This window comes from Hippoglossus stenolepis, chromosome 3, assembly GCF_022539355.2.
Source record: "Hippoglossus stenolepis isolate QCI-W04-F060 chromosome 3, HSTE1.2, whole genome shotgun sequence".
NCBI lineage: Eukaryota > Metazoa > Chordata > Actinopteri > Pleuronectiformes > Pleuronectidae > Hippoglossus > Hippoglossus stenolepis.
Window position 1 is genome coordinate 16,094,270 of NC_061485.1, and position 19,259 is coordinate 16,113,528.

The 19,259-nt window shown below is 43.6% G+C and overlaps 1 protein-coding gene across 2 annotated transcripts; it reads left to right on the forward strand.

Annotated features, from left to right (window-relative positions):
- Positions 1-1,162: 1,162 nt before the first annotated feature.
- Positions 1,163-18,596, forward strand: LOC118103364 (G-protein coupled receptor 22). 2 transcript variants are annotated; one of them, XM_035150221.2, is made up of 3 exons: positions 1,163-1,302; positions 1,613-1,730; positions 14,759-18,596. In XM_035150221.2, exon 3 carries the CDS (start codon positions 14,875-14,877, stop codon positions 16,570-16,572), a length of 1,698 nt encoding a protein of 565 aa, XP_035006112.2. In that variant the 5' UTR covers positions 1,163-1,302; positions 1,613-1,730; positions 14,759-14,874; the 3' UTR covers positions 16,573-18,596. The 2 variants fall into 2 exon arrangements, with proteins under 2 accessions (XP_035006112.2, XP_047194938.1); XM_047338982.1 differs by lacking the exon at positions 1,613-1,730 and having other exon boundaries at positions 1,169-1,302.
- The last annotated feature ends 663 nt before the right edge of the window (positions 18,597-19,259 follow it).

Consider the following 19,259-nt stretch of genomic DNA (forward strand, 5'->3'; position numbering starts at 1 on the left):
TGGACTGTCCTGGGCCAGCCTGTGTTTCCAATCATGATGCTATGCTAAGCTAGTAGCTGCTGGCTGTTAGACTCACAATTACTGGACTGACATGACAGTGATATTGATCTTCTCATCTAACTGACGGAAATAAAGCAAATCCGCATTCTTAAAAACATGTGAACTTTTGCTTTACACATAACACACTATTCACCCTATCACAATAATTTTTATATCGGTGCCACCAAGAAAACTGCATTGTCAAGATCAGGATGGAAAATAAATAGGCCGACATAGGGGGTGGATGAAATGTCAAATCCTCACCGATTTTATACAGTTTTAACACCATGAAATGTTTTTTTCTTCAAGGTTGTGTAGACAGCATTTATACCACCATGCTTTTATTATATACTTGGGTCAGACAGAGATTTCAGCTGCAGGTGTAACAGGTTCAAGGAGACCTTTGCTAAAAAACTACCATCTGTGATTCAGCTTGAGAACTGCCATATTTATTGTGCGCTCAAGGTCGCATTTTAAAGTCAGTGACCTTGATCCCTGCACACATGTGCTCACTGGACGGGGATGCACGGCACAATGAGACAATCGCAGCAGGTGAAATATGGCGTCAAGCCTCATGAATCTGCTCTTTCACTTTATCCTCCACCGGGCGATTGAGTCGCCACATGGAAATTTAGAGTCTGACAGAAGCAGGTGCACACACACTCAGTGTGCAGCAAAGCAAGAGACACAAGACTCCAAAAAGCCTGTTCCCTCCTCTACAGTGCATGAGGAGATGTGTGTGGGGGAACTGATATTATCAAGTGGAGCCAAGACTCCAATCATTTAACTTTGAGGGAGATCAGGTGAAGTGTGTGTCATATGTTTTGACTGAGGGAGATAAAGGGGGAACTATGGGGGTAAATCTCATTGAATTACTACAGAGGAGCAGTTCACCCTTGAGGAATCTCAGGTCGTCCTTGTGAGAGGCTCGCCATCACACACACACACACACACACACACACACACACACACACACACACACACACACACACACACACTCCACACACCCCACTCTCCCCCCTCCTCCTGCATCCCTGTCTCCTCCCCTTCCAACAAACCTCTCCATTGCACCCTCCCAGCCCACCACCCCACCACCACCACCTCCCTCCCCTCGCTCCCCTCCCCTCAACCTGCAGAAGATCGCCGTAATTGGTCGCTGCTGCTGGGACTGAGCGACTGCGCTCCGGCGTGCGGGTTGGCGCATCCTCTCGCGTCCGGTGGGAAGATGCGCAAGACCTCTGCGTGAAAAGTGGGAGGGAAAAGGTAAAAGAAAAGAACACAACATCCCCCCCCTGACATCATATTGTACCTGAATTTGTGAGCTGGGGGGTGCACCGACATGCAGCCACTGCCTCTGCGGCTGCTGCACTGTGTGCGTGTATAACCGTGGAGTGGAGTAAGATTGTAGGACCCCCATCAACACCACCACCTCCCCTCTCTCTCTCTCTCTCTCTCTCTCTCTCTCTCTCTCTCTCTCTCTCCCTCACCCCCTCTCCTACCTCTCTCCTCCTCCCGCTGTAATATTTATGACAAAACGGAGGCAAATTATTCTGGTCACGTTTTTGGCTGACAGTCGGCTGTCCCGGAGAGCGCTCAAGTGAATCAGGGTCCAGAGCTGGAGACATAGCGCAGCGCAGCGCACCGACACCTGCAGTAGGGATGTATAACGGGGATTCCCACTCTGCAAACTGGTAAGTTCCAACACTCCGACTGCCGCACTTCTCATGACACTCATTTGAAGCATTTCAAGTAAATATCGTGTTTTTAAACGATAAAAACAGTGGGCGGGTTGTATTAGGAGACAACTGGACTTGGGGGTTTCAGCTAAATGAAATGGATGCTGGTCTGTCCATCGGTGGGACAATATCAGCCCAGACCGGTTTGGATTCCCGAGACGACAGTAATAAAACATCACCTCACATCCGCACTTGATCGCAGCCGCCTGACTTGTCACTGGTTCATTTTAGTCGCTTGTTTGCATTGATGAAGATGATGAAGTGGCTGATCTGGTGTGGGACACACATCCTTGGCTCATTTTTAGCTTCCTCGCGATGTGCAGCAGCAACAGACGACACTTGGACCAGAGAGGGAAAGAAAACCAATGTGAAACCGCGCATATGATGCAGGAACACATAACACTCTGCCTGCAGTGTTGTATTATTTGATCATTTTCCAGGGAGCCACAGTGATTGTTGATGTGCCTCAGTCACATGGATGCACCAGGCTTGACGCGTAGCTGTCCGGTCTCATGGTCTAGAAAGAGCTCCGGCTCAGTGCAGCAACGAAACACTTTACATTTATTGTTTTAATCAAGTCAAATTATTCCACATGTAGTGCACGTGATTTGTTGCTATTGAACTGCCATCACCCCATGAGACCTCTAGGTCTGAAGGACTGTTTATCTGAGCTGCTCTGCGTTTATTTGAAACCCTCCATCATAAAAAAAAAGAGAGGGAGAAACAGTGTCATCCAAATACAACCCTTTTTACAGCTTGACAGAACATTAGCATTTTCCTCGCCTAACTTCAGCTTTTATGTAAATCTCAAATCTGAAATATGATTAGTGTCACTGTGCAGCACAGAATTCATAATGCTCTCTTTTTACCTCAAGTTTCCTCCTGTGCATGAATCCAACTACAAATACTACTGCAAATGTCCTTATGTAATCTATAGCCTCCTCTCCTCACTTGTGTGAATACGGAGCAGTGACAGTGAGATTGTTTTGAACACTTGTTCATGAGACGTGAAATGGGAACATGTTTGGTCGGAGGCTGGAAGAACGGCTCTCTGTGGTGGATTTCCTCCTGCTGCAGAGCAAGGTTACTGCTCCCATTGATTTCATGTCAAACTGCTCCTTGTTTGCATAAGTTGATAAACAGTGATGGATCAGTGCTTTTTATTTACGAACGACAAATCAAATTGTTTGCCTTCTTGATGTGATTTGTTTTATTTAAAGTTGTAACGGGTTTTTTTCTACATCAAAGACTTGTAATTATCTTTTGTCCCTAATCCTAACCCGTGCTATGCCTGATGCAGTGTTGTTATATAGTGTGATTTGTTAACAACCAGCAGAACCTTCCGAATGTAGTCTTTGAAATATTGAAACACTAAACTAGTTTTGATTGTAACAAGTTAGAGTAAAAGCTAAATTAAATGTTGAGAAGGCAGCTTTAAAATGTAATAATATTACACAGCAATGCAAACACATTTTTACCAAAAAGTGAATATTTCTACAAAACGTTTTTGTTCTATTCTTGACCGTCTCCTCAGTCTATATGATTATTGTGATTTTCATGAAACACCTCAGTTTCTCACAAACTATTCAAGTAACAATCTTGATATTAAGTAGCCTACATTAGAGCTGTTCATTTCCCAATATATTTTACGATGAGTATAAACATGCAGAATATTAAAATCTAATAGTTAAGGCTCTGTGTGGTTTCCTGCTTGTGGCCTTTTAAAAAAATCATTCTCATTTCCACGTAAAAATCCCTGCTATAGGAATCTCAAAGGGACACTTATTTTTCAACATTATTCGGTGACAGACCGTGTGTTTGCTTCGCATATGGGTCACTGTGTGTTTGTGTCTGTGCATGTATTTATAGAGAAGCTTTGATGCTGCTCGTGGGGGAAATATTCCACCACACGTGTCACTCTCTGGTTTAGACGCCACAGTGTTGTACTGCAGCGTGGTGTCCAAAGGAGAGCTGTACCTCTGTCCGACGTGGCGATTGATTGAAAGTTGTGTTTACCTTTTATATAACAGACCTGAAGAGGAGATGGTCAGAGTGTTGTTGTGGGTTCTCACAGGGAAACAACAGTGTGGGACAAACACACAAGATTTATTTTGAAGTTTCTTTTTTGTCGGCATTTGTGTTTCAAGTGTTATTTTTGATAAATGGCCTAAAATGGCTTTAGATTTTGTAATTGGTTCACACTGAATATGAAACATGGCAAAGCTATTACCATTGCCACTATTTTTGTTTAGTTTTATTTGATATAGCATTAAAAATAAATTTAAGCTGTTATGTTCATCGATCTAAAATGTAGTCTTACACTGACAAAATCTCACTCTCAGTTAATAGAAATAATGATTACACCATATTTACTTCTGCAAAAGCCTTAAACTGTGTGTTTATATCTGTATTTTCCAATATTAGAACAGTGTTTTTGAGCTGAATGGCCATATTCACTTTAATCAACCTACTTGACCAAAGCCAGACAACTCACTAACCTTTGTTTGACTACAAGATTGCATATGTCCTTGTATAAAACTACAGATACAAAACAACAAGTACAGAGCAAGTACGAAAAAGGTAAAAACATCATAAACACCCGTTACTTGCCTTGTATACGCAGTCATTTTTATTACTGATGGCTGAGATTGATTGTCCTCCTTTCCAGTGCACTCGCGCCCGCTGGTGTGAAATTAAAAGCACGCTACACTTAATCCTCTTACCAAATATAGTAAATAACAACGTTGCTTGAAGTGTGTGAGTGCATGGAGACGGAGCAGAGGCGGAGACGATCTCAGGACTGTCATTGGACCAAAGCAGGGTAGATGATTGGGGAGAAAGCAAATAGAGAGATGAGATGGAACAATAAATCATTAGAGAGTGCAGAGTGGAATGGCCACGGTGAGAAAGCCTGTAAGAGCAAGGAGACAGATGCAACACGAAGGAGTGGACCCATATGTAAAGACTTAACAGACTCAGTGTGTCCACCCATCTGCAGACCAGGGATACGGCTGCTGTCTTGTTTACATGACGTATTTATGTATATTTTTAACAGAATCACATAAATATATGAATGCGGCAGAGGCATCTGCTTTTTCGCTAGACGCTCACAGACATACGGTTTAAGTGTAAATCATAACAGATCAGGATTATTCTTTGTCATTTGCTGGGTAACGTGAATAAAACTTGAATACATCATCCGTGAACACGATTTGTGCCTGAGCCACGTCGGGTAAATTGTTATGGGCAATGGAGGTGAAGACAACAACTCCCATGATCCCACGCTGTATAACGATATCATCAAACTATTTTTTTGTTATTGAGAGACCCCCAGCAGCCAAAGTTATATATTGTACCTTTAATATGTGCCTCACTTATTGTCATTTCGGAAACATTTAGCCCGTTTTAAGGGAAAATCATGGTCGAGGCGTTCTTTTCATAGCATAACGGTTTCAAATTTTATTGAAAATAAGGACAAAACCTCATCTACGGACAAGTTTCCGTCTCCTTGTGGTTTTGTTATGAAACCTCTCGTGTCATAAGTCTGTATTATGTTTGGCTGCGTGTTTGTGTGTGTTGGTGTTCCCCCCCCCTCAGGTAAGACCTCTGTGCGTCATTATGGTGTGATAGTACAGTGGCCCCTTGGCCAAAGAAATCCTGTCTGCTGGAGATAAATGGCATTAATTGAGCTCTAATTGCCTGCTGGAGTGAAATAGCTTAATCATTTTAACCCGAAGCATTCAGCCTCAAGTCTTTCTTTTTCTAATAATCCATCACATCCTCTTAATCTGTTATTTCTATTCTTCAGGTCTATTTTCGGACCTCATCCGCTCTCTACTTCAGACAACTGTAGAACATGATGTGTTGCTTCGGAGAGAGATTTCTCTCTGCAGACACTGATCTGCTAAAGCACAGCTTGGCATCACACGTGTGCAAGATTATCCTGATTAGCATTCAGATGTTTTTAAAATCACTGCTCTGTCTGGGGTTTCTCATGGTTTCACTGGGATGCCTTGTGAAAGGTACCCTTTGGACTTTTTGTTCACTATAGGTGCTATGGTGCAGTTTAGTGGGAAACTGTTGGGTTTGTTCAAGCATGTTTGTTTGAATCATTGTACACTGCTCAAAAAATTAAGGGAACACTTGAACATCACAGTGTAACACCAAGTCAGTTAAACTTCCGGGATATAAATCTGTCCATTTAGGAAGGACAAGTGATGGATGAAATGAAAGTAAAGAAAGACAAATGAGAGTGACAACAGGTGCAACGGAGAGGCAAAAGCAAGACAACCTCCAAAAAGGGAATATTTTTGCATGTGGTGGCCACAAAAAATTGCTCTCTCCTTATCCTTCCTGACTGACTCTTCTTCTACTACTGTACTTGTCACTACTGGTAGCATGAGGCGGTACCTGCACTCCTATCAGGTTGCACAGGTAGTCCATCTCCTCCATGATGGCACATCCATATGTGCGGTTGCAAAAATGTTTTCCCCAGCACAGTCTCAAGAGCATGGAGGAGACCGGCCGTTACACAAGGAGAGCTGTACAAGGCCGTAGAAGGGCATCAACCCAGCAGCAGGACCGGTATCTGCTCCTTTGTGCGAAGAGGAACAGGAGGAGCACTGCCAGGGCAAAACAAAATGACCTCCAGCAGGCTACTGGTGACCAACCGTCAGAAACGGACCCCATGAGGGTCGCATGAGGGCCCGAAGGTCTGCCAGTGGTGACCCTTTCTCTTCACAGATGAGAGCAGGTTCACACTGAACACATGTGATGGTGGTGGTCTGGGGGGGCATATCCTTGGAGGGTCACGCAGACCTCCATGTGTGTTTAGGCATTTCCTGGATGACGAAGGCATTGATGGCATTGAGTTGCCGTGATAAAATTCACGCAAGTTGGATCCGCTTGTGATTTAAATTTTATTATTAGATTTTCGGTGTGGTTTTGAATTCAGCCCTCATTGGGTTGATGATTGGTTTCCAATGGACCGTTGTTACATAATTTTGCTCTCAACAAATGATACAATGTACATCAGTAAAGATTTTAAACTTCGTTCATCAAGATCTGATGTGTGATTTAAGTGTTCCCTTAATTTTTTTGAGCAGCGTGAGTAAGTATTGTATGTAAAAATGGAGGACACGACGGCTCCCTCAAAGTGAAGCTTTTATTGTAAATAAATGTTAAAAGATGAAGTAAAGAAACATTACAATTCTAGTTCATCTTCTAACAGTGTGTGTATGTTCAGCGTATTTACACAGGAGCAAGGGTCAAGGCTTTTTCCTACTTAAAAGTGTCAATCGAATAGCTGTCGATTTGGTTCTTTATCAACAACGAAGCATTGAAGCGACCACAGACCCCGGTTGACTTAGCTACTTATTTACAACACTACAACACAATACAAATTGACATGTTTGTGCAGCACAAATCTTACCTTAGTTTGTCGATTGCATTCGTACGATATATTAAGTCCCGCTGACAACCGCTGTTGAAAGAGAGACGTCGCTAATCATAACCAATCACTCCAGAGCTCATAAAGAGTATAGGAGAAATTACTGGTATAATAGACACATAATGAACGCTGTTATATCTCTCCATTTTATCCTGTTATATTGTCTCAGCCTCTTTAATAGTAATCATAGCTGTTCTGTTCAGTGGGGCTAGTGAACAGGCGGCTGATTTGCTCAGTTTTACTTCATTTCGCTGGCTTTTGCTCATGATTTTGATTTCCTCTTGTTTTTAAGGGCTGGGATTGCGTGGCAGCCTTAATTAGTGCTTATGATGGGTGGCGCTTGTAATAGCAAGATTACAGGCTTGGGACGTCATCGCTGCATAGAGGATACAGATGGGTGTCTTTAATGAATGGTGAAGCTAAATGAAATCCATCGAACACGCTGTCAGGTGTTAATGATGCCTCACGCCCAGTGGACCAGAGCAATCCAGAGACCAAGGTTCTTCTCTCAATAGAGCTGTTCCTATGGATTATAGGCTGTGATAATCAACCTGCCTACTACGGCTTCCTTATGGATGTTCAGGTGGCATCCTGTCAGATTTGTGGGATATAAAGTGACAGGGAGTTGTTTATTTTACCAACAGGGTCTCTGATGTGGTGACAGCGATCTGTGGGTGGCTACCTGCAATGTTGCATTGGTACAACACTCAAAACCATAGAATAGTCTATAGGTTCAGTGTAAAAGCAGGGACCCATGTGTTTGAAGATGGATGGTGCAGGGGGGAGGCGAGGCGGCACAACAGGGACTATTCAAAAGAGAGATGGATAGAGGTAGTAAGCAGGGAACAAACATTCCCCTTCCAGCAAGCACACGACTCAGCATCCATCTGCACACCCCTAAGCCCTCCTCTCATCCACCACTCCCTCACTTCACCTACCTCTCATTTTCATCCTACCTCAACCCCCCCCCCCCATTCCCTCTCTCCCACACTTGTCTCAGATGCAAGTGCCGATGGGATTCAGCAGTTTCTAAAGCACACACGATGTCATTCAACCCGGACGGCGATCCATCTTCCGCCATATCTTGCAGAGAGCACACAAGAGAGCGCGTGGGCTGGCGGTGGTGGGCCGCGTGGGTGGGTGGCTGGCAGTTAGCGAAGCATTGTGGACTGCATGGTGTGCTTGTGTGTCTTCAGCGAGCTGGCAGGAGTTATGAGAACCCATTTTTAAAATGTTACAGTGTCAAGTGTTGCTTGGCCTCAGTTTTGGTTTTAACACTTTGAGAGTTACACTCCTACCTATAACCTACACAGTAGTCAGTGAGTTGTGTATTCTTAAATTTGAAATGCTTGTCTCTTGAAGTTTTCCTGATCAGAGACACACGAGGCATAGGTTTGGATGTTGTTGCTCTCACTGTGCAGGTTGTGTTGTTGGCCTGTCCAGGCTGTATTGTTGGGAGCCTGCCAGGGATGCTGCTGCCCAGCTGGTGGCTGCTCGCTGTTAGCGCTGCTGGACGAATTGAGTGGGAAAATTAAGCCTTTGATCGATTGTCTCACTGCAGACATTAGGGATACCTAAGGCGGCCATGATTCGGTGTGCTGCATGCACCGTCATCGTCTTTGCTTTCTGTCATTTCCCCTCTTTCTCCTTCACTCCCAACCCTTCTCATCGGTCTCTCTCTCCTCTGTTTCCATTTCTTCCCTAAATGTCAACTTTAGTGTCAGTCCCACCGAATAAAAGAGCAAATGCGTCTTTCTAGTCTCACCATTTTGTTCTGACATTTTACAGTTTTACAAGGGGAAGAGAAGAAACAGATGGCAATTTCTCTGTGGATAGCAGCCCAAATAAACCACAGCACAATGCAGCGACACTGTCATGTTATCAGAGCAACCAGAGACTGATTACTACCAAAGCTTTTACTTTTTCCAATCTAATTCTTTGACCTGGTGGAGGACAAGCACTTGAAACAGCAGCAGGTTGATACTCCGGTACTCAGCAACAAGATGGACAGCAGTCATGTCACAAAGGTTCAGGTTTAATCGACTGTTTCTGCCTGATGTCAGACCTGCAATGGATATGTGAGTGTTTGTGTACTTGTACTTACATCTTCAAGAGGAACATTTTGAGAAATAGACCTGAAAGACCCAACATTTAGGGTTAGGTTTGGGTTTAGAATTAGATTAGAATAGAATTAGCTGTGATGGTTGGGGGATAGGGTAAGGGGAAAGGAATCACATTATGCCAATAAGTGTCCTCAATAAGATATAAATACTAGGTTGTGTGTGTGTGTGTGTGTGTGTGTGTGTGTGTGTGTGTGTGTGTGTGTGTGTGTGTGTCATGTTGGGCGACTGGAATCTATTTACACATTATGAGGACTTGTCTTCCTTATGGGGACATAAAACAAGTCTCTATTACGCAATATAAATTTAGTTTAACTGAATGTACAGTTAGATTATAGGTTAGGTTAAGGCTAGTTTTAGTTTAAGTCTAGGGTAAGGGTTAGACAAGTAGTAACTATGGTTAAGGTTAGAGTAAGTCTCAAGGAAATCAATGTAAGTCAATGGTATGTCCTCTGAGATATTACCGTGTGTGTGTGTCTGTTTATCCTTTATTAGTGCATTACCATGAAAGTCCAGTTGCAGTCTAGCAAGGTCATCCAAGGTGTGTCTTGTGTGAAACGAAGTCTGTCTCTATCCATTAAAGGGAAGATCACAAACAACATTTCAGTGTATTTACTCATTTATGCGTCCTGTGAGAGTCGTTTTTGTGCAGAATCATCTCTGGGACTAAAACATGGATGCAATAGTTTCCATAGTGACAAAAGAGAACAGGCATAAAGACAAGACAAAACACAATGTCTGACACAATGCGGGTTGTGGCTTTGTTATTAACTTTAAACTTGAATTTGACCTTGGCATCCACTGAGCTGCCGTATCGCTGTGTTGATTACAGTCTTTTTGCAAAGTGTGTTTCACTGCAGTTATCTTGGGGGTCGATGGAGACATAACCAGTATGAGTCTACATCCTCCACCTGCTCTGGTTTCAGCATCTGCTCGGCCAGTTGCTCTGTCTGCGTCAACCCCCCTACGGTGGTGGGCTGCATCCAGAATAAAACCTGTTTTAGCATCATTACACAAAAATAACTGGGTGGATTACCTTGAAACTTGGCGGACAGATGCAGTATGGGCAATAGGGTGTTTTTCAACATGTTCGTTGATTTCTTAGAGAACACAGGAGGTATGCACTCTACTGTGTGTTACACTAGTTTGTCTGTTTGTTTGTTTGTTAGTAGGATAACACAAACTTACTGGACAGATTACGATGAAACTTGATGGGAGGATGTGGTTTGGGCAAGGAAAAAAACACTTTTTGCATTTTTCAAGATTTTCACCAATTTCCTGTTGAATATTGCATGGCTCAGGCATATTTAGGGGACTGATATCCATGCGTGTGTGTAATTTGGTGCAGGTTTGATTGAATTTAATGAGACTGTTGGGCCTTAGCAGAGGTACAGACTATACTGAGTACAATTTCAGTAGACATTATTTAATTTTTCAGTTCACAGTTTCTCCACATCCTCAGATGAAAACTCTGTGCTACACCTATATTCCTAATGTGTGCTACTGATGTGTGTTGAAACACTAAGACATACTTCACAAACCGGCCAAGAATACTTTACATTGTGTGGTATTGAGTTGTCGTCTAATGCCTGTTGTTTGTGTTTTGCAGAACTAATTTAGCGTGCGAAACGTGTCATCAGGAGAAAAAAAGAGAAGCTAAATATATGGATATCTAGCATCTGTCTGAAGTGTTTGCAAAATCTTAAGAGATGAGAAAAGGCTAGAAAATATAGAGAGAAACTCAAAGTCCCTGAGTGACAACCGAATCTGCTCTAGCATTTACCCTGTGATATTGTAAAAAAGGGGCCTGACAACCTGTCATCTCGTACCCAACACGTATAATAACCCTGACAGCGGGGTCCAGCAAGCTGTGCAGTCTCAGATACTGTCAGTTTGTTGCTGTTGTTCCGGAGCAAAGCAAAGAAGCTACTGTAATTGAATCACCATCTGCAAAACCAGAGTAAAATCAGTGGATGGACTGAAGGATTGACTTCTTGTGAATTATGCTGTGTTTTGACGACTAATACTATGTTCACACCAAGCGCATTTTTGCGTCATGTTATTTGCACGAGTATCATTTGTGCTCACTGTTTTCTCCAGGAGCTGCTTCTAGATGATTTCCGCTGCTACCTGAGGCTGATCAGTGGCCAGTTAGATGACATGCAAACTCGGGTCGGTGCATCTCAACCTTGATTGGCTTTTGCTACATCACGTCAGGCTTATCTTTCGCTCAAGTTCAAATCTTTCAAGTCAAGCTAGTGAAGCAAATGACGAAATTTGCATGTCATTTTCCCATCGCGAGTGATCGAGTGTGAGTGACACAAAATTTGTTTCATGTTAACTTCCAAAGCAGAGTTGTCAGGAAACTTGTCCCACTTTTTTATATTTTAATGTCTGTGTATTTGGGTCATTTCCTAATATAACATGTTTTGTATTTGATGCCTGAAGCTCTTTGTTCTCTGCCGCTGTCCCCTCTGCCTGACCTGTCAATCACAGGATGCAATTTATTTTCTTCCACCTTGTTTCTGCTAATTCACACCAACTTGGCTGCAACAGTACAATACACTGATTACAACCGAAACACCATTACAGCAGTGCACTGACATGGACTTCTCAGTTACCAGGACTGTTCATGTGAATACGATCTCTCACCTCAAATGAACCTGAGTATTTTTATTCCCCAGTGAAATACACAAACCCTGCAGGTCATTAGAAACTCTAACCAGACTTCAGCACCTTGTCTAATCTCCCTCTTCCCTCTCTCCGTGTGGCTCTCCCTGCCTGCAGGTCAGAGTCACAGCTGCACATATAAAGGGCTTCTGACGTTTGTCTTGCCCCCAAACAACATGCTAACACAGACGTTCTCCACAGTTTCGTCTGTGGCTCTTTTGTATCTCTCGTTGTATCTTGTTCATCACTCAGTTCTGACTCTCCATTATCACAGGACTGATTGTGACTCATGTTGCTCTTAGTCATAGAGGTGCATAGATGACTCTTGTTGAAAGCTATTGAGTCTGCTCATTTCAAACCCTCATCCACTTCTAATTATTGTTTGGACTCAATAGAAACAAACGATGGCCTAATGTTTGATGAGACTGATCAAAGCAGAGAACTCCAGACGTAATCTGCTAATTTTACTCTTGTGAAAAACAGGAGCTGATTATCTTTAAAAATAGAATTAAGTCTTCTGTTGTTTGCTGTGTTATACCATCCTGTTTTTATACCTCTACACCGGCCACAGCATCATGTTTCCGCCCATTCCAATTTTGTGAACACGATTGCTCAAGAACACCTTGAGGAAATGTCTTCATTCAGTTGGACCAAAGGGTTCATTTGGGTGGTCAAAGATTTACATCACTGTGACCTCACAAAACACTTTCCTTTTTTTTGCGATATCTCAGGAGCACCTCCAGAAAATCCTTTTAAATTTGGTTCAAACATTCACTTTGACTCACAGAGGAACTGATTGTCAGTCAAAGGTCAAGGTGACCTCACAAAACTCTTTTCTGCTCTAGACTTGGCACATATGTTCACTTGGACTCAGGAATTAACTGATTAGATTTGGGTGTTTAAAGCTTAAGGTCACGGTGGCCTCATAACAGAATATCAAGTCTGCGGCTTTTAGGGAATTTCTTTAAATTTTGATTAGTTATCACTTGGACTCAAAGATAAATGGATTAGATTTAAGTGGTAAAAGGTAAAAGCTCACAGTGACCTCATATGTGGGCCGAGATTTTTTTTTAATGTAGATTTGATATGCTTCCAACATTTCCTTCATTCATAAAAGTCAACATACTTTGTGATACTGTGACCTTTGATCACATAAACGCACCATGTGTTAAAAGAAGGTAATAGAAAGAATTTCACCCACAACTATTTTATGTGGTTCTCAAAATGTGAGCGCAGGAACCTTTGAGAGGACAGGATAGCAAGTGAGTTTGTGCGCTCTCTTGATTCGGGCTTGTTAAATTGGCAGATCGATGATGCTTTAAATCAATGTTCCAGCAGCATCACAAACCCTATGGAACCCATTAGTGGATTAAGATAGACCACTGTTCCACACTGAGTCCTGTCCTGCCTGCAGGTCCTTTCCACATGACAAATGGCAGGAAAAACTGTGAAATAAAACAAAAGGGAAAAGGGCAAGCCACGAGAGTGAGAGCAAAGAGCTGTGGCAGAGGAAAGGTTGACAGCAAAGGCCGGGGTCAGCACTTGCCAACAAGGACACACCTGTATCTCTTCCTCATCCACAGAGTCAGGGCGGGAGCTGATTTTTCTCCTTTACTCTATAAAAAATCTCTTCTTGAATCAACCAGGACTTTGTATGATTCCTTCCCAGTGCACAGGAGAGCATGCAGCCAGCCATGAATAACATGCTCTACATGCAAAGTAGTCTGTCTCAGCCTGTTTCCTGCAAAAGGGGATCAGAGTAGGAAGGAATGTAGGAGAGCAGAGGAGAAAGAAAGGGAGGAGTGGAGAGAGGATGCAACGGAGAGCGGGTCTTTCTCTACTTGCATTGTTTATGTGCCACTGTCTGCGGATCATTGATCATTCGTCTTCATTACATCTCCCTGTAAGGACTATTAACTGCTGCCACCCTCAGTTGGGTGCCTGCGTTGTTGACGTGCACTATAAGGTCTCTCTACTGGCCTAACAATGTCCCGGCCACCTCTCCTCCTGGAGGTAGGAGCTGTTTCATATTGCTGGTGGATAAAACAAGACAGGATTATATCGTTGTGTTAATTGTCTTCACCAGGTGGGTCGTTGCAGGTAAAGGTAGATTTAACTACTAAAGACACATGTCAGTGCCATCTTAATAATACAGGTATGGTTGCGTCTTGCATGTCTGCCTTATGCTGCAAGACTCTTTTCTGACCCATATAATGTATGTTGCATAATGATGAATCAAACATCCACCCACTCATGCTCACTAGAAGCATCTTTGTATCAGGATTCAGCACATACATGAACTGTAAGTGTAGGAAATAAATCCCTGTTGGTTTTGTTAAGACATCTACACTGTCCAGGGGTCCTCTGCTTATCATACCTGCAAATGTCCCCCACGAGACCATCCTGCCATGATTTTCTCTCTGCTCTAACTGCTACTGTTGTTTATGCGAAGGGTGTTGTCGTCTAACTGCCTGAGCCCAGTGAGACATCATGGGTCATCAGCAGCAGCTTGAACTGCACCCCATGATTCCACTTGACTGCCAAGATCCCTTTCACCTCGCTGTCTCAACTCATGGCTTCCCCTCACTTGTGAAATCTGACAAGTTTGACTTGTACTTGTTGTACAGTGTTATTTTTGAGTAAATATGAGACGAGTCAACTGTTAAACTGCTTGGTGTGTGTCCTCCGTCTGTCTGTCTGTCTGAGTCCTCATCATCTTCTTTCTCTGTATCTTTATTTCATAGAATCAACCTCTGATCCAACCATAGTCCTCAGTGCTGTCGGGGCGGGAAAGGAGAGACAGAGCATGGTCTGGGGTGGCGGCCACTGTTGCTATGTGTGAAGGAGTGCCAAGGCGCCAATGGAGACCGAAGGCTATCGTGACCTCCTGGAGACCAGTGACGGCCAGGGGGTAGGCCTGCTGGATGGCGGCGGCGAGGTGGGTGTGGAGGAGGGCTGGAGCTCGCCCTACCCTCTGGGCTTCCAGGTGTCTTTGACCACTGTGCTGATGCTGGAGCTGGTGCTGGGCTTCAGCAGCAACCTGACAGTGCTTGTGCTCTACTGCGCTCAGTCAAACCTGGTGGATTCAGTCAGCAACCTGGTCACGGTCAACCTCCATGTGCTGGACATACTGGTCTGTGTGCTGTGTCTGCCGCTCACTGTGGCTGTGATCCTGCTGCCTGCTAACGACAGTGGAGTCGGCAGCCTGGCCACGCTGTGCTGCTTTCATGAGGCCTGTGTCACGTTCACCAGCGTGGCGACAGCGGTCAATGTGTTGGTGATCAGTCTGGACCGATATGACATCTCTGTGCGTCCGGCGAGTCGTCTGCTGACCCCCAGGCGTGCTGCGCTGCTCCTGGCAGCAGTATGGGTTGTATCTCTGGCTGTCTTCTTCCTGCCCTTCCTTGAGGGGGACTTCTTCTCTTCAACGGTAGAGGATGGCGAGGATGAGGAGCCAGAAAGGCAGAATAATGAGTCTGAATTCACCACTGGACTGACTACCATTTTTTCCTCCCCCTCTCCCTCCGTATTACCCTCCACTCACCCATCCTCCGCTTCACACCACCTGTCACCAGTATGGCAGAACAGGACACTGCTGTGTGTCGGAGGGCAGGGGTATTACACAGGCCTGGCAATGTATTACCACTTGTTACTCCAAGTGCCCTGCTTCTTCATCGCTGTGATCGTCATGTTGTTCACCTACTCCAAGATCCTACAGGCCCTCAACATCCGCATTGGCTCCCACATTATGAGGGGTTCACGTTCAAAGGACTCCACCTGCAGGATACGTTGCAGAAGGCAAAAGAAGAAGGACCTGAGCCTGCCCACAGAGGTAGTGTCCTCCAACCAGAACCAGAACCTTAGCCATCCTCCTCTCATCCCCTCTCCCACACCTACACCAACATCCCCCCCGCCGCTCTCCTCCATGCCCCAAGGGATGTCTGACAGCGGAGCAACAGTCACCACAGTCAGCACTGCTGCCACCACCCCCATCGCAACCACACCGGCTACCCCTGCTTCTCCCATTCCAGCTTCAGCTTCAGCCTCAACAATGCAGACCCACGCCACCTCACCACTGCCTGCCTCCTCCATGGGAGTCCAGGCCTCAGTTTCGGCCATCATCGCTTTGAGGCGTGCAGTACGCAGACACAGGGACCGCCGGGAACGCCAACGTCGCGTCCTAAAAATGTCCCTAATCATCATATCCACCTTCCTGGGATGCTGGGCCCCTCTGTCCTTGGTCAACGTTTTGATCCTGTGTATGGGTCCCAGCGACAGCCTGGTGCGGATCCGCCTTTGCTTCCTAGCAATGGCTTATGGAACCACTATCTTTCATCCTCTGCTCTATGCTTTCACCAGGCAGAAGCTTCGCCGCGCTCTCAAAACACGGGTCAAGAAGAGGGTGGTATCCCTTCTGCAGGTGGACCCAGCTGTCAGCGGGGGGACAGTTATTCATAACTCATGGGTGGAGGGGGGAGGCCAGAGGAAGAGTCGTAAACCACGGGTAGAGGCCAGTGAAGGCACTGATCGATGCCTCACCGAGGCAGTGAAGGAATGAAGCTTCAGCATGCACACGTGTGTTTGTGTGTGTGTGTGTGTGTGTGTGTGTGTGTGTGTGTGTGTGTGTGTGTGTGTGTGTGTGTGTGTGTGTGTGTGTGTGTGTGTGTGTGTGTGTGTGTGTGTGTGTGTGTGTGTGTGAATGTAAAGAATTGTGTGTCTCCACTTTGCTGGAGATGGATCTGGTGTCTATTCATGCACGGGTGAGAGAGAAATAAGATCCAGTTTGTTTACAAAGGTCAGGACAAATCCCATGACCCCTGTTTCCATGCAGATGTGGAGACAGGTAAGTCCTGAGCTCCAATTAGAGGCAGCTTTCTGCTCTCAGCGACCCTCATTAGTCCACTTCCTGACTGACAAGGTGGCCACCATTTCTCCATGGCAACGTTGGCCAAGAATTATGAAAAAAACCATAACCATAGCTACTCAAAATTATAGATCACAGAAAACACACGCATTATTGCTCCTGCAGTTTCAACTTGCATTTGCATGAATATATACACAGACACACACACATATACACGCTTCATGCACACGGATGTATAGTCAGTCATTATCTGTGAAAGCACACCTATATCTACCTGCACAGATATTCTCAGAGAGAAAATATTGATTCAAATATATTTCTCATTCGTTCCCTATTTTTTCATGCCTTAATTGAGTTATTAAGATATTCACCTGGTGCTGAATGTCCTGCTGTATGTTTACAACAATGCATCAGAGTGAAAGTGTTGGCACATATTGTATTAGTCAAATTAATGGCAGGTAAATGCAGGCATTCAGATACAAAGTTTACAGGCTCACACAAACAAAATAAGAAAACTGCAAAAAAACTGACTGAAATTAAATTTTCCAATAAGCAGCATATTTTAGAAGAATGTGCACAAGTTAAGGCATGTTTTTTTTTATATATACTTTAATGGTCTTGATGGCTTAGTCAAGGATATTTGTGTGATTGTGTCTGAATGTTTACACGTGTGCTTGTATGCTTGTGTGTTTGCGGTAAGGTGCGGGTGCATAAATAAACAAACGAGAGTGTACGTGTGTGTCTCTGATTATGTGCAATAAATCGTGAGCAAAGCAATGACCCTGAGGATGTGAACTAAGAGAATGTGAACACAGAATTGTTGGTTTTCTTGTTACGCTTTAGATTGCAGAGAAGACGGAGGGTAAATCCTCTGATTAACAGTAGAGGGCCACTGGGCAGAACGGGAAAACAAATTATGTGGAGCAACTGTAACTATGTGTATATGACGGGCCACTGTAATATTACTGAAATTGTATCACTTCAGCTTTTAAGTGGGAATCAAAGGGCAATATTTTGTGAAAAACATCATTACAACTTCTCACTGTAGTCACTGCAGGTGAACTAGCAGAGGAATCCAATCATGGAGAAACAACCACTGACAGGGGACGTCCCCTCGTGCCGAGTCCTGGACATGTTACACTACATCTGTATCTGTCTCTCTCCTCAGGGCTTCATGTCTCATTTCCAGACATGATGGACATAAAACACAAAACCAGTCCTCAAAAAGCTGTTGTGTTATGGTTGTTACAGTAGGTAAAAGATTTATGTCAGTTTGTAGATAGAGTACACATTCAACTTTGTACGGGCTTGGAAAGCTCCAATGGGGCTTTTGGGCTATCTCCTCCCTCATCCTCACCCCTTTTACACTATGAGCCGGACTGAAGACAGTAAATCTTGTGTATTCATGTACAGTTTTCAGGGATGTAAATATTGAAGTGTCTGTTTTGGGTTTTAGAATTTAAATTAAAATTTTCTGTATCACAATCATCTGCCGGACAGAAAATCAGCCATTGTGATAAACTCTTGAGTGAGTTGGAAAGTTACTGTAAAGAAAAGATTCATGTAATTGTATTTGTGTTAATACTGTATGTGTGTACACTGTACTGTACATTTATGACCATGTGTATAGAGACCTATTAGTATTGTATAAGATTTATATTATGTGTTATTGTATAGGACAGAACCAAATCTGTATTAAAAATATAAGAATTGGTCTATTTCTGGTCATTGTGTCAATTCATGCTTTTTTCAGGCTCAATGTAATGGTCATTGTTTTTCAAATTTTAATTCTTACATCCAAGGAATTAGTTTTTTTAAATTTTCACAGGATTTTGTAATTTTAATTAAAAAAAAATTGGAATGTTCATTTCAGATCATTTGAAATTAGAAAAATGTGGGCCTTTTGTTTCTATTTCAGATGCTTTTAAACAAAAAAGGAATCAAAAGCAATAGCCTACGGAGGAAAAATGTATAAATCCAGAAGAAATGGAACATTGTTTTCTTTTTTATTTACCTGTGAGTGTGTTTCTTTAAAGTATAACAATTACAGACTTCACAATCCAAATTATTTACAGTATTATTTTACAAAGATTACATTTTTTTTGTTGCCATTTTGAACCAACCAACCATTTTCTTAATGCAGGGTATTTCAATTCAATTTTATCTTCATAGGGCCATATCACTACTATTGTAGGGTTAGGGTTAATTAAAGGCCTTTTACATAGCAAGGTTGCGACGTAACAATAGTAACGCAACACTTCCCACAATGAGTAGCACTTGGAGACAGTAGAAAAACCTCCCTTTCAACAGCAAGAAACCTAGAGAGCAGAACCAGACTCAGGGTGGGCGGCCATCTGCCTCGACCAGCAGATGCTGTGTAA

What these genes read in the sequence shown, in the direction of transcription:
- LOC118103364 (XM_035150221.2), top strand. Translation starts at nt 14,875, where the DNA reads ATGGAGACCGAAGGCTATCGTGACCTCCTGGAGACCAGTGACGGCCAG.